At 38.1% G+C, this 15309-nt stretch overlaps 1 protein-coding gene across 1 annotated transcript; it reads left to right on the top strand.

The window, feature by feature from the left end:
• The first annotated feature begins 384 nt into the window (after positions 1-384).
• TMX4 (thioredoxin related transmembrane protein 4) lies at positions 385-14719 on the top strand. The gene is made up of 8 exons (XM_063316109.1): positions 385-629; positions 4209-4324; positions 7126-7171; positions 8326-8454; positions 9173-9218; positions 10357-10458; positions 12703-12760; positions 13753-14719. The coding sequence occupies exons 1-8, from the start codon at positions 412-414 to the stop codon at positions 14019-14021; spliced, it is 984 nt and encodes a 327-aa protein (XP_063172179.1). The 5' UTR covers positions 385-411; the 3' UTR covers positions 14022-14719.
• Positions 14720-15309: the final 590 nt, after the last annotated feature.

The following is a 15309-nucleotide window of genomic DNA, read 5'->3' as shown; positions in this document are numbered from 1 at the left end:
TCAGATTTTAGTCAAGCGTTTTGCCCCGTTTGTATCATATTATCGTCAGTCATAATTATTTCTTGGTTTATATTTTTTAAAAAAATACTATTATTATTTCAACACTTTTTAAAACTATTGCTCCTGAGAAAGGTATGTGTTATTATTTAAAGTATGTTACAGTACAGTATTAACATACAACCAGAGCCAAAGGCGGCCGTATTACCCCCACGAGCCGCGCGTTGCGCTGAGATAGTCGGATTACCCTGCAATATCTCCCTAATGCCCTTTCCCGCCAAGCTTCTTCCACCCCGCACATGGCGGGAGCCGTCGCACCGAACCGGAAGCAAAGGTGGCCGCCGGGCCGTCCCGCCACTCTCGGCTTCTTAACTCCGCTTTGGTGGCGGGGGTTTGATTTCTTAGTTGCTCAAGATGGCGGCTGCTTTCCTTCCAAGCCGCGGCTGCAGTCGCTGGAGAAAGGAGGGGAGAGCTCCGCTGCTGGTGACGCTGTGGGGAGCCGCCTGCTTGGCGTCGCTCCTTACGGCTGGGGCTTCCCTGGAACCGGAGCCGGAGCCGGTGGGGAGCCGCGTGGTGGAGCTGAGCGGATCCAATTGGAGCCTCCTGCTGCAGGGCCAATGGATGGTGGAATTGTGAGTAAGCCAGGCCGGGTCGGAAAGGGCGCACGCGGGCTTCGAAAGGGAATGCAGGCAGAAGAGCCAGCCAGCCCTCTTAGAGCGCCAGAGGCAGGGTGGACTACAGCCACCATCATCCCCAGCCAGCTTGGCTAATACGTTGCAGGCAAGGCAGTCCGTGGCACTTACTTCTGGGCGTTTGCCTCCGTCCACAAAGGGTGGAAAGTCCTTTCTAGCTTGATCGGCGCTCTTAGTTGCTCTGCGCTTGTTAATCCTTTAAACCGGGGTGCAATCCGTCTTATTGGAGAGTTGACGTTATATTTAATGCAAGTAAGTACTTAAGGTGTATAGTTTTCCATTTTGCAAAGCTTTTAAAGTTGAAGTCTTTTCCGACTTGGGGTTTAATAAAGCCCGATTTTCCCCAATCTGATTCCCCCCAATATATTAATACGACAGCTTATAGAATTCCAGGCTTTTGGCCTTTGGCCATACTGTTTGGGGAGTTCTGCAGTTGTAGTTCGTTCAAGGAACTTGAATGCCCTTGCAGTAGTTATGGCACACTGCAAGGTAGTGACTTTACACACTAAACAACACCTAATATGACGTGCTAAACCCTAGATAATGAATTGCTGCATAAACGTAACTTGCTGTGCCCAAACAAACCATATTATGGCATAATGTGATGGCCAGTTCTCAAAATGTTCTAAGACAATGGCTGAATTTGCACAACAAACTGAACCCACAAACCACTTTAACTTAATCTGGTGTGTTGTGTGAATGTGGCTGTTATTTTCTATTATCATAGATATGCTTGGGAAGAACATGGTGAGGGAAATAAAAGAAAGGTAGCAGAAATGCAGTTCAGGCTAAGGGATTAGCCCTACAGTCCATGAATAGCTATGAGTCACTTCTGATAAGGATGACCGTATGTTGCACCTGAAGAAGTAGGTTGGGATTGCTTTTGTGGCAACCCACAAATTGGATTAGGTAAGTCATGCATGTGTAATTCGGAGACAGCAAAATGTAAGATTCTAGTACTTCTGTTGCCATTTTTGTATCTGATTTTCTGTAGGAAAAATTGAAAAGTGGCAGTGTGTATGAAGCATCTCTTTTTTAATTATTAAAGCAGACGTGTATTTTTTCCAGGCTTACTTGGCCGCTTCAGAAGGCAAGGGCACACACAGCCAATTTGCTTCCTAGGAGAAATGCAGAATGGCTGCAGATGCATGGGCAGCTAAGGGCACTTTCCACAGTAAATCCATGAACTAGGACAAGATGTGGCTTCTTTTATAAGTTGGAAAAAAATATGCTTCCTATGCTCATACTCATATACTGAATGCGCCTTTTGAAAAATATGTACGGACTATTAGGTAGCAACTATCAGCCTTTTGTGTGTTTAGTATAGCTAATTTTGTTTTGTTTACACAAATTATATGCTTTGTCAGCTAAAAAAAACCGTGCATACAAAAAAAATAGCCTTTACTTTAGGTCTTTAATGTAAAAGACATCCTAATCAAACAATAAGCAGTCTGACTCTGCTCAGTGTAACTCACTGGTGATTCATTGCCAGCCAAATGAAGAAGCCAAGAGCTACTTCAGTGCACAGTTTGAATACAAATATAAATATACAAATATAAAGCAAAAGAGAAATGCAATTTAAAGAGAAAGTAGGTTAACCTCAACTTAGTCCTCTCTTTTGGACTTGGATGAAATCCTAAATTATTCCACAATTAAGCTTGGTTAAGCCTGTTTTTTTTTTCCCCTTAACACAAATGCTCAGACTACATCTGAGTATGTACATCTGAGGACATCTGCTCAGACTACCAAGGGCCTTAACTGACCCTTGGTTGTATCATGTGAGTAAGAGATAAATTTGTGAAGTGAAATATAGAAGAACAAATGAATGCAGTGACTACAATATATTGTCAATAGATAATCTTTTGACAGCTTCTGACCTACAATGTTTTGTGGAACTGCAGCATGTTGGAAATAATGTGAAGTGAATTGGGGATTTGAAGACCCTGCTAAAATACTAGACAACTAGCTGTCAGAATTAGAAGATTATGTACTTTATAATTTAGGAAGCCCTAGGTGTTTCAGCTGAAAACTAGCAGTTAAAAGAAACATCTGCAGGAGGAGTTTGCAAAATGTCACAGAACGTTCTGTGAGACGTGGAACACACTGAATGCCCTGTTTGGAAATTGGAACATTGCATGATGTCCTTGCTTGATATACAACAGTATAAAATTCTTATGTGAGCAACTGCATCGAATTTATTTATTTATTTCATTTCATTTCTATAGCCACCCTTCTCAGCAAGTGACTCTGGGCGGCTTACAACAATAAAACCGTAAAACAATTAAAACAATTATAATTAAAACCGTTAAAATATAAAATAAATATACATGGCTGCCAAGTGAGCAATGCATAGATATTAATACAGCCAAGAGGCGGGACCATCCACACGCTCGAGGCCCCAGGCCCGGGCACAAAGCCAGGTCTTTACGGCCTTACGAAAGGCCAGCAGGGTCAGGGATATCCTGATTGTGAATTGATTGTAAAAGTGGACCTCCTGTCCACAAATATATGTCTGGCAGAATAACTGTAAGTGTGCATCTTCTGCAGTGTACTTTTTTCCTTTGGCTGGGCCCCTCTTGGCCAGAGTAAAGTAATATAGTAATATTTATTATTTTATAAAGTAATATAGTAAGGTATTAAAAACGTTTGTTGCCTAGAAAGTTTGCTCCTGAAAGGTTGCATTATAGAAAGAGACTGCAGCAGTTTAGCTGGTGTTAGACACTAATTTTTTTTAAAATAATTTTAAGAGCAATTGCTGCACTAATTAGTTGGGTATTATACTGTGGTGCTGTTAAGTTGTTCAGTTTTCTGATTGTGTTCCAAACTTGCTGTTGGAGGGCATAGCTGCGCCCTCAGACTATTCATGCAGTACACTATGTTCTTCAGTCAGAATGGCTGCAAATCTCCTCCTGTAGAAATAGTGTCTCTTTCAAAGGGCTGTATAAAATCACTGTTGAACAGATGTGGATAGATGAAGTAAAAGATCCAGGATGTACCCCTACCTCAAACTGTTTTCAGCCTGAAACATATGTTTGGAATTCAAAACAGCAGTATTGACTTGCTAGGAATGTTGTAAAATACTCCAAATTTGTAACCGGGTTGGACCATTGTCAGAACACTTCTAGCAAGGTTGGAACAACTTGTTTCCAATTCAAGACAATTATTTTGAGTTCAAAACATTTTGCATGCTCTATATAATTTGTCTTACAGTAGTGTATGTACTGGATTAGGAGACTGTAGAGCTTGGACAAAGTTTTCATAGGTTTTACATCTGTCATTACTGTGTCAATAATCTGTGAAATTGAGGCAGTTTACCAGAACAGTTCTGGTAAACTCAGAACAGCCTGTTTGGAACTTAAAGCAGGATGGTTTCAGGACAAAACATTTTGAATTCAAAATGTTTTGTCCTTGTCTTTTTCTGTTAACTGTTGTCAAAAACATATAGAATTTGATAAATTGGAAACCAATTAAGCAGAATGAAGTCAGTTCATGCTTATATCGTACTGTCACTTTCCTTAGCTATGCCCCTTGGTGTCCTGCCTGTCAGCAAATGGAATCGGCATGGGACGCTTTTGCGAGAAATAGCGAGGAACTTGAACTCGGTGTGGGCAAGGTTGATGTCACTCAAGAACCAGGTAAGTAATGAATAATCACTAAGAACAAAAATAAATGTAAGTATTTTCATTGCAGTTTTTAAAAATGGGAACAGAATATGAAGTCAGTCTTATTGATCCAACCTGATGTTAGTACCCAAATTTGGAATAGGTTTTGCCAACCTGGTAGACTTCTGATACGATCCCAGATCAGTGTGGTCATCACCGATGCTCACTGGTGAGAATTAGCATTAGTCCAGTGAATTTGGGTGATTATATTTTTATTTTATTTACTTATTTTCTATCCTGCCTTTATTATTTTTATGAATAACTCAAGGTGGGAACATACCCAATACTTCTTCCTCCTCCTATTTTCTCCACAACAACCACCCTGAGAGATGAGTTGGGCTGAGAGGGAGGGACTGGCCCAAGGTCACCCAGCTGGCTTTCATGCCTAAGTCGGGACTAGAACTCTTAACACTATATGTTTTAGAACTAGGCATTTGTAAATCCAAAGTGGTTGCTTTCATTGGGGTATAATAACTCAAGTATTAAATAACCTCAGTATGTGGTGTGGACTGCTTGTAAACATTGAGGTAGTTATCAGTTTTCTCTAAAAGGCAAAGACTCTAAAAATCATGATGTAAATCCTTGTAGTTGGTCTGTATGGTGCTTATTTCAAGATCATGCTGAAAGACAGCTATGGTAAGATTTCAGTGGGGTAATAATTTATGCATGGAAGTAGGAGCTGCTGTCAAATTACAGATGATTTTCAGATTTGGCAAATACTCATTACAGCCTTGAAGGGAAGTAAAGGAAATTTGATCAGCAAAAAATTTTGTGGGCATCATTTAAATTTACAAGTTTTGTAGCAGGTAACTCTGATACGAGGTATTGGTAGTATCTTTGTATGCAGTTCAAAGGCTGCTGCCTCAAAGTTAAATATGTCCTATGTCTTGGATGATTTTGTTGCTGCTGGTGCAAACCAGCCTATCCCTAGCAGGTTATGATAAATATAGACCACTCTTCCCACATATGGACTGTTTTAGATTCTCCTGCCACTTGGACTTTTTTACTTTTTTACTCTTATTTATATTTATTCATTAGAGTAATTTAATATTTGTATATTTTATTTTATTGTATGGTTGTTGTTTTAACCAATTATTGTAAACTGCCCAGAGTCCCACACAGGGAGGAGATGAGCGGGGACAAATTAAATAAATAAATAAATTTCCACTTGATTATTGGGAGTGGAGATAAAGCCAAGGTGAGTGGCTAGTGTTGCTGTATGTATGATTTTACTTATCTATCAAGACAGTTTCTGCATAAATGTAGGCAATATTCTGAAGACATATCATCACTTCATTTTTACATCTCCACAGTCAAAGCAGACACCTCGCAAATACCTAGTAGGTTCTGTTGAGTTCCACTGGATATAAATTGCAATAAAATAAATTGTGAACATAAGGTTGGACTTTGCAAGTAGAAAAATATTTCCACTTCTTCTCTATTCCAAATAGTAATTAATTAATATTCCAAATAGTCCATCATTTGCTCAGAGAAGTAAATGAAAATACACTATGGATGGATGTTATATTACTTGATTACTTTTAGAATTATAAATAAATCCTTCATTATCCACTGTTAAGAGTGTATTTGAGAAAGTTCTCAGAGAAGATCTTGATAGAACTCATCATTTCACCAGTTATACTATTTGCCCCAGAGCTGGCAGTATTTGGAAGCCAAAGAGCCAAACCTGAAAAGTTTTTTAGAGCCTTAGGAGTACAATGGGTGTGGCACCGATGCAAAGTTACAGGGCTTAATTTTTAATTGTTTTTAAGATTTTTTAAAAATATTAACTATTGTGGGGTTTATGCTAGTTTATGCATTTCCTGTCACAAAACGGTGTTGAAGAGGGAGGAACCCCAAGTACTAGTAAAAAAAAAAGTTTTTATTTGGTGTGACTTGTTTTGGAAAATATTCTTTTTTCAGGGTAGTTCTGGACTATCCATGAACTAATTGACTTGTGTGCTTGGCAGGAATTTGCTCATGCAAAGGTCTGCATAGTTAAAGCAATGGTATTCCCAGTAGTAACATATGGCTGCGAGAGCTGGACCATAAGGAAGGCTGAGCGAAGGAAGACCGATGCTTTGGAACTGTGGTGTTGGAGGAAAATTCTGAGAGTGCCTTGGACTGCAAGAAGATCAAACCAGTCCATCCTCCAGGAAATAAAGCCAGACTGCTCACTTGAGGGAATGATATTAAAGCCAAAACTGAAATACTTTGGTCACATAATGAGAAGACAGGACACCCTGGAGAAGATGCTGATGCTAGGGAGAGTGGAAGGCAAAAGGAAGAGGGGCCGACCAAGGGCAAGATGGATGGATGATATTCTAGAGGTGACGGACTTGTCCCTGGGGGAGCTGGGGGTGTTGACGACCAACAGGAAGCTCTGGCGTGGGCTGGTCCATGAAGTCACAAAGAGTCGGAATCGTTCAGAATAAACAACAACAATTCTGGAAGTGCCCTTGAAAAGGGAATACATTTTCTGAAATGTGTTGAGATAAATAAATACTTTCTTGCTAGCATTTGGGATTCCTTTCTCTTTCCCTTGTTTACTTCATGGCTGGCTGGGGAATTCTGGGAGTTGAAGTCCACACATCTTAAAGTCGCCAAGGTTGAGAAACACTGGGTTAAGGGGATCCACAGGATCAGAATGGGTTCTTGTTAGTCATGAGTAGTATATGGAAATAAGCTCTTAGTTATAAAGTGTTTGTTAGGTGATGATTACATGTAAGAAACGTCAATAAGTGCTATTTAAAGCAAGTATCTGTTCTCTTCAGGTGTAAGTGGCCGTTTCTTAGTCACTACTCTCCCCACTATTTACCAGTAAGTATGTACTTTAATTATCCTGAAAATAGCTGCTGTTTACTATTGTAATTCAAAATGTTCAGAGTAAAATATGTGATGAAGCTAAGAAAAAATCACCCATATATATGTCCATTTATAATATTGGGAAGCAGAGCAAACTTAAAAAAAAATCTATCTTATTGCAGGGAGCTCCAGTCTTTTTGGTTTGGTGAGTGCATTTGGAGCTTTGAGAACATGTTGTAAGCATTTTGAAAAAACGGTTGTGGGGATGCAGGGCCCTCGCCTATTGATAGAACTTTTGGGGGCATAAGCAGTTACAAAATACATTGTGACCAGAATGCTACCTGCGTAACAGTTTATGCAAGCCATTTGATACCCTAGGAAGTGAAGATGGTTCTGGGGACTAGTGCTTTTCTTTGGAGTATGTCAGCTTCCCATTTTTTACAGATACTTTTATTTTTTGCAATTTAGAAAGTCAGACAGGGATGCTACTAGGAAGTAAGTTTTCCACAGATGGTGTTCTTGGACACCGTGTTATTGGAAAAACAGGTAATATTTAGCCTCAATAGAAAGCAAGATTTTTCAGCTTCAGGATAAAGTTATTACCTAAACAGAGAAGTTCCTGCTGTCATTCCTTAACACACACAATGTGAGCCTGCTGTGACCGGAAAGTGAGGCAGTAATGTGAGGGACTAGCAATTTGTCATAAACCGCAAGGGAATTCACTACTTATTGCTATAATGTCTCCCTGCAATCAGGTCCAGTGGGTTTATTAATCAAATTACATGATTAATTGGAAAAATGGGCAAGATAGTAAATAAAGGCTGTTCCTGGGTATATATATTCCAGTATCCTTTGGAAACCTGAAATACAAGTTAGATTTTTGGCCCATCAGAAACATGTCCTATTATAGCTACCCAAAACAAGTAATTAGGTGACTGAGGAATATTTTTTTCCCCTGAACAAATCTTCCTTCCTTCCTTCCCTTGCTTGTTTGCATCTGTTTTTTCCCCTGCCCTCCAGTTCCCCCAATGGAATAATACTCTTAAGGATGTGGAGAAAATTAGTATAAAAAGGATCTGTTTCTTTAAAGCATGTGGATTTGCACAATTGCTGTTCTTGTATACTGTAGAGTAGCAGGATTTTAGATTCAATACTTTAATCTGTTTCAGTGCGAAGGATGGAGTTTTTCGCAGATATCGTGGCTCGAGGACATTGGAGGATCTAGAGGGCTATATCCTGGAAAGGAAATGGGAAACTGTAGAACCTGTAGCAGGATGGAAATCTCCCTCGTCTCTAATGTAATTATAATGCAATGTCATGTCCCAGATTGGAATTTCGTCCTAGGTTAAATGCAGCCTTAGCTGAAAATAGCAGTTCCCTGTTGAATACTGTTTGCACTTTCTAACTTTCAAGGTGACTTATTGTGGTAGTTTATGTTTCATTCTGTTCCACGTCAACTACTGGTAGAGAATGTCCAGTGCTTCCAGAATGGACCTTCTGGAAAATATTCAAGGAGTTAGCTAATAGGAAGGTATTTACTTTGCCTTTAATTCTGAGTTCTAGCTCCATGTTTTTAGGGAATAAAAATAGCAGCAAGTGAGAACTGGTTGTGATGATGACATATGGAGCACATGTAAAGCTGTTGCAGTATTTACAGGGTACCTGTAGAGTATAGCTTAGTGAAGATTGCTGTTATATCTTGTGTGAAGTATTTTCATGTTTGGATAAAGATTTTCCGTGTAACTGTACATGAAATAGATATAATCTGGTGATTTGTATTGTTTTACTAAAATATACTGTAACCGTTGTAATAATCAAAATAAAGGTTGGTTACATCACCACTTTCCCCCGTTATTTCCAGTTATATAGTTAAATTATTGTGTAGTCAGTAAAAATTGTGTCTCTTGATCAAGTAGCATTAGAATTAATAGGGTATTAGTCCTAGAACAAATGGAAACAAACTTTTTCAATCTTTAGTTATTTTTCAGTGATCATGTTTATGTTGATTCTTATTAGGATGTATGGAATGGCAGGACTCTTCCATTTATCTGGATGGATCAGAGTAAGTAAGCAAAATATGTCTTAAATAATGCAGAAATTTTTTTATACCTGATGTTTTCTTTTAAAAGGTCTGTCATGCTCCCCAATAATCATACAGCTTGTGTTGCTAAGATGGTATTGAATCAAGTGTATAGATCAGTATTTAATGCTGATCAAACTTACCCATGGAAAAAGTTTCTACTTCTAAAAACTCTGTTCAAATTGTGATAAATAACTGATGTTTTGTAAATTTCATGATGGGATGCAAGATTTCAACAAGGTCTCATATAAACTCCCCATACTCTGCTATGTGGGTAAAAACCTCCAACAGATTTATAAACTCTTTCAAACAGTATTTTCAATAATGTGTATAATTCATAAATTTCCATTTAGAAGGTGCTAAACAAATCATTAGGAATCTAAAACATACAAAAGAAAATACACAGTTGCTATTTACCTGTATTTAATTAGGCAATGGTATCAGTCCTATTCTGAAATAAAAGTCCTAATATTAATACTACTTATAAGCCTGGGAAACCAATAGGTGGAATGTTAGTCAGAACAACATAAGCCAGCACAGCATGACTCTACTGCCTTTATATAAATACAGATAATGTGTTTTTCTGTATACACTTAAGCTTTAAAATCAGCATAAGCTCTTTTTGTATTGCTGAGTGTGAAGTGTGTCCTGTGAAAAATTTGAGTAGACATGAAAATGTTTTGTTCAATAAATTGAATTGCTTCTGTAGACAGCTGTTGGTAACTTAAAACCTGCAGGCTGTATGTCATCTGAAAATTAATGTAAAAAAATCTAAGTTAATTGAAAAACAGTAATCTGTAGTTTTAAAAATACCCTCAAATGCTGAGGGTGGCTACATATAAATGGTTGAATGGTTTTATAAGTGTTCATCCCAATTGACACTACTTAACATCTATGGAAGATCATAGCCAGTGATAGTTTTATTCAGGATGTTCATTTTGTATATGGTTTATGTGAAAGTGATTCAAACCTCTTTAAGTAAAAATGAAATTGTATGCTTCTCTAATTACATTTCTGAGAATGTTTGAAGACCACTAATGAATTGTTCAAATGCCATTCCACAAAATAGCTGATTGATAACAGAACAGTAGTTTCAATTCAACTTACGTTTCTGTTACAGCAAATCCACAACTATTTCACTGGCACTCTTGGAATTCATATTTGGGGTTCTTACGCCATCTTCATATTAGCCACCCTCTTGATTGGTCTTATCTTGGCCTTGGTAAGAAAACAGTTTTCATATTGTTAAACCAAAAAGGAGAAAAATGGGGATGATGATGATGATGATGATGATGATGATGATGATATATTGGTAACAAGGACAGCAAGTGGTACAATCTTAAAAATTCACTGTAGATCAGGTTAAGGGGAAGAGGTTGATTTTCCTACTGAATTGGGGTAAACAATGACTGCCCCTAATGTGGACTGGGTTGGAGAAGGAGGTGTTGCTAGTTAAATAGGTAGGCCAGGGTGTCTCTAGAGCTTTCTCCAATTAATGTTAGTTCAGGACCTTTCTATACTGTCAGAGAAAATAGTAATCAAGAACCTCTTTTTTTTTCTAGTGATCTTGATCTCAAGAGAGTGGTAGGCAATTATCTCTCAAAGTGTTCATCAAAAAAACTCGAGAGTATAGACCATCTAAGTGATCCTGGTCTATGCTAACTTGAGTTTTGTAAGATTACTAAAGAAATTACCATTGCATATGTTAATACAATTTTGGAAAGAAATATAACTTCTAATGATGTTAAGTGTGACATTTAATCCTTAATTTTAATTTTATGAAGAACTTTGGTTCATCAAGTTTGGGGTGCAGCAAAGAGAATAATCTTATATAAACAGAAAGAAACTTTTATCTTCCTGGTGTTAAGGAATAGATTTAGGATAGATTTTTAAAATCTGTTTTTGAAATGTTCTTATGTTCCAAAAGTGAAAAGATGGAGCAGCATGTCTCTATAGGGTCTAAGTGTAATCAGAAATTGAAGGATTGCATTAACCCATATTGAGGCCAAATAGGTTTTTTGTATTAGTTTTATCCTTTTAACTTTGCTTTATTTTGATCACTATGGTATATGTAACCTTTTTTTTTTTGTATTGTATAATCACTGGTGTATTTTTGTTGCTGTAGTTGTACATCACCAATATCACTAGAGAAATCAGGAGACTAGGACTTCTCTATACTGCTAGAGAAAGCAGTAGACCAGGACCTCTCTAAGGATTCTGAAAAGTCCTGGCTTGTCTACTTTAGCAATAGCTGTATCAAGATTGCAAATAAAGCCTTTACGGAGGTCTTGATCTATGGCTTTCTTTAGCAGTGCTGCAGTGCTTCTGCTCCTCTCCCAGTGTCATGTCAGGCCAACAGCATGAACCAAAATGGCCATAAAGGGACATCAGCAGTGATCAGAGAAGAAAGGGCAGCCAAAAGGAAGTTTCATTCATGACTATGTAATATTAAAGTTCTTTCATCAGGGCAAATAAGGTGAATTGAAGATGTTTGAGAGAATGGAAAGTGTTTGAGGCTCTTCTATACATTCCCCTAACTTCAGTTTGAGATTCCTATTTAGCTGTTCTTGAAGGACATCTTGGCTTGATGCAGACTTCCTCTTATCCAGGGCTATTCTCAACCATAGCTGATCATAGACAGTCTATAGCAGTGTTTCTCAACCTTAGCAGTTTTAAGATGTGTGGACTTCAACTCCCAGAATTCCCCAGCCAGCTGTCTGGCTGGGAAATTCTGGAAGTTGAAGTCCACACATCTTAAAATTGCTAAGGTTGAGAAACACTGGACTAAAGAGAACATTTTGCACCTTTTGTTACAGTTTATTTTTTTGCCTATCTGCCTAGGGAAGAATTTAAATTAGTTTCTTAGTTCCTAAAGAATTTCATTAAGAAATTTGGTACTGCATAATTTGAGAAAAACTTTGAAGAAGGCTTGGTCAAATGATAGCTGCTATGGAGTTTGCATATGCAATCATTTGTATTCGTAAGAACTAGTATCACACAGTATACCACACCTATTTGGTGATTATGCGCTCTTCTGAGACATTAAGTAGATTTTAAGCGTTTTTTAAAAATGAAATGTACTATAAAAGCTGATGAAATCTGTTACTGCTCTGGGCAGCTTACAAGGTACAACAATCTAATATACAGAAATCATCAAACATCTGGAAGAAACAATCATTTAAAAAAACCAAAAACCCATTGAAGGAGACCATCTCCCACACTAACCCAAGGCCTGGGGATAGAGCCAGATTTTAGGGGCTCATTTAAATAGGGACAGGATGGGGACCATATGAATCTCTGGGGGAATGGGAATATTCAAAGACATGACCCTCGTTGGTAGAAAAATATGGATATTTAGTACTGAAGTGCAGCAGAATAATAAACCACTCAAAATTAGCCAAATCCATTTGACAGGATTTGAAATTCCGTAGATTAGTTTTATAGTACCCTTTTCCCTTTCTTTCAGATACTTATTTTGCTTATAGACTGCATTTGTCCAGCTAAGTCCAAAGAACAAGGTTTTGGTATGTACCTATAATGAAGAGTAACACTGCTTATAATGTTTGTTTATTAAACAAATGTGTATGGCCTCCCAGAAAGAACTCAGCAGCAAACAGAATAAAAACACAGTACACTGAAAAAGACCATTTAAAACAAACAATAAACAATGTTGAGGCCCTGATAAAATTCATTCATCTACCAACCATTCCATGCCAGCTCCATCAATATCTTGGCCCCAGTGCCTTGGGGGAAAAGCCAGGTCTTCACTGTTTTCCTGAAGTCCTACAGGGTCCCATATATCTAATGGGGGCTGTTCCATAAGGCAGGCACCATGACAGAAAGGACATGCTTCCAAGGCCCACCAGGCAACATTGTTTCACCGAGGGGACCTGGAGCATGCCCACCTTGCCAGACCTAGTAGGATGGGCGGAAACCATTGGGAATAGGTGGTCCCACAAGTAATCTGGCCTCATGCCATGTAGGGCTTAAAGGTGACAACCAGCACTTTGAATTGCATCTGGAAGCCAACTGGGAACCAAGGCAGCTCATGCAACAGTGGTGTTGCATGGGCATACCAAGTTGCACCAACTAGTGCCTGTGCCATTGCATTCTGGACCACCTGCAGCTTCCGAACAAGAGCAGCCCCACACAGAGCACTTTGCAACAGTCTAACGTGCTCTGTACGGAAGCAGAGCATATTTCCAAACATTATGGAGATAATAATGGGGAATAATAATCTGTTTTGGGTATTCCCTTCAATTCAACTGTTTGATAAATAGCCTAATCACTGGGTTCAGACACCATGCTGAACCATAATGTAATTGGCCTAGCTTGTTGTATCTATCCAGATATTACAGTCCGTAAACTGTAAACTTTAATAGTTCAACACAGAAGTAAGGAGTTTGGGGAAATGAATCAAAAGGGCTGGATCTAAAAGCTGGCAGAATGTAGGTTAACAAAATGCTTCACTTGCACACAAGTACTAGTTCCTCTTTCCTCAATTCTTTTACCTCAGACCCAGTAGTTCCTGATGAGGATAAAATAGAAGAGCAACAGCAAACGTTGGAGTTTTCAGCAGGGGACAAAGTTCCAGAAGAGAGTTTGCCTGATGGAGAAGATGAAGAAGAAGAAGAAGAAGGAGAAGATGAGTCTCCGGCCAATTCCTCAGATGACTCAGCAGTTGAAGGATCTGAGAAGGAAAATGACTTAGAGCATTTTGAATCTGACAAACTAGAGGAGACCTCTTTAAGACAACGTAAAAATCAGGTGGTGCCTGAACTATAGTGAAAACAATGTGTATAGACTTTTAAGTGGACCAAAGAAGATTGGGACCCTCCTTGTTTGCAGCTGAAGCCAAATATTTGACCTGCAAGCTGTTGCAGCTAAATATGGGCTGACTGCTAGAAAGCAACTCTTTATTTTTAGGGCCAGTATTTTGAATGTAAAATATGACTAATGTTGAAATGATAGACATGACAATCAAACAACTACGTTGAGTTCAGGGATGGATAAGAGGCTTTATTGCATAAGCTGTGCCATAAACTAGGTGAAATGGTCATTCTAGACAAATTGTGTTACAATATTAAGTATAAAACAAGAAAAGATCTTTGGGGTTATTGGTATAAACTAATCCCAATATGTATAATTGAAAACAAAAATCTACGGTCATGTCTTAGAAGACTTAAGATAGAAAAAGATTTTACTGTTTGATGTGTTTGAATGGATAACTCAGTTTATAACTTTCAGAGGTCTTTGGCTCTAGTTACATAAGGCACTTAATATATGCTTGTGAGCAGGTGAGATCATAGTATAGCAAGAACTATAAGTTTATAAACTGCAAGGTTTTATTTCCAGCATGCTGACTTGAAAGCGAGGAAGAGATTTTTAAGTATGGATGTGGCTTTCTTACTGCAACACTTTAAAATCAGTTTCATGTGCATTGCCCCAATATTAATCTGTCAAGTAAATATCTCAGTATCTAATTTGTTGGCCATATTTAGGTTCTTTTAGATTACTCAGTACTGCTTTGATAACACTGGTTTCCTATATGTATTCCAATCCAAGATGGATTGCCACAATGCAGGAGAGGCATGAAAAAATATCATTGCATATTTCTTTTTTTTAAAGAACTTTATTGATATTCAAAGTAGAGTTAAAATACAAAATATAGAATATAGGTAAGATAGAATACAGAACTAAAGAAAAGAAGAACTATAAAGATACAAAATTAGGTAGAAAACAGAAAGAGAGAGTGACTTCTGACCTCCGATACAGATATAAATGCATATTATACAGATATGATCTCTTACCATTAATTAAACCTTAGTAACATTATTTCTATAAAATCAAACCATTTAATCATCAAAACCCAAAATCAAAATACCATTTTTTTTCCAGATACAAGCAAATAATCCCAAAGTGGTAGCCACGTAGAGACAAATCCAGACATGGTATTTTCTCTTATCAGTGGTGTTAACTTGCCATTTGAGCCAATTCCATTAATTCGACCATCCATTCTTCCACTGTGGGGATTTGTGGGTCTTTCCATCTTTGTGCATATAAAAGTCTTGCT

The sequence above is a fragment of the Candoia aspera genome, chromosome 1 (assembly GCF_035149785.1).
Source record: "Candoia aspera isolate rCanAsp1 chromosome 1, rCanAsp1.hap2, whole genome shotgun sequence".
Classification (NCBI taxonomy): domain Eukaryota; kingdom Metazoa; phylum Chordata; class Lepidosauria; order Squamata; family Boidae; genus Candoia; species Candoia aspera.
The sequence above is the reverse complement of the archived record's forward strand: the minus strand, read 5'-3'. Positions and strand labels throughout refer to the sequence as shown.

What these genes read in the sequence shown, in the direction of transcription:
- TMX4 (XM_063316109.1), top strand. Translation starts at nt 412, where the DNA reads ATGGCGGCTGCTTTCCTTCCAAGCCGCGGCTGCAGTCGCTGGAGAAAG. An exon ending in TGATGTCACTCAAGAACCAG is followed by an intron (nt 4,325 to 7,125) that starts GTAAGTAATGAA and finishes TGTTCTCTTCAG; the next exon opens with GTGTAAGTGGCCGTTTCTTA. An exon ending in TTGGTCTTATCTTGGCCTTG is followed by an intron (nt 10,459 to 12,702) that starts GTAAGAAAACAG and finishes CCTTTCTTTCAG; the next exon opens with ATACTTATTTTGCTTATAGA.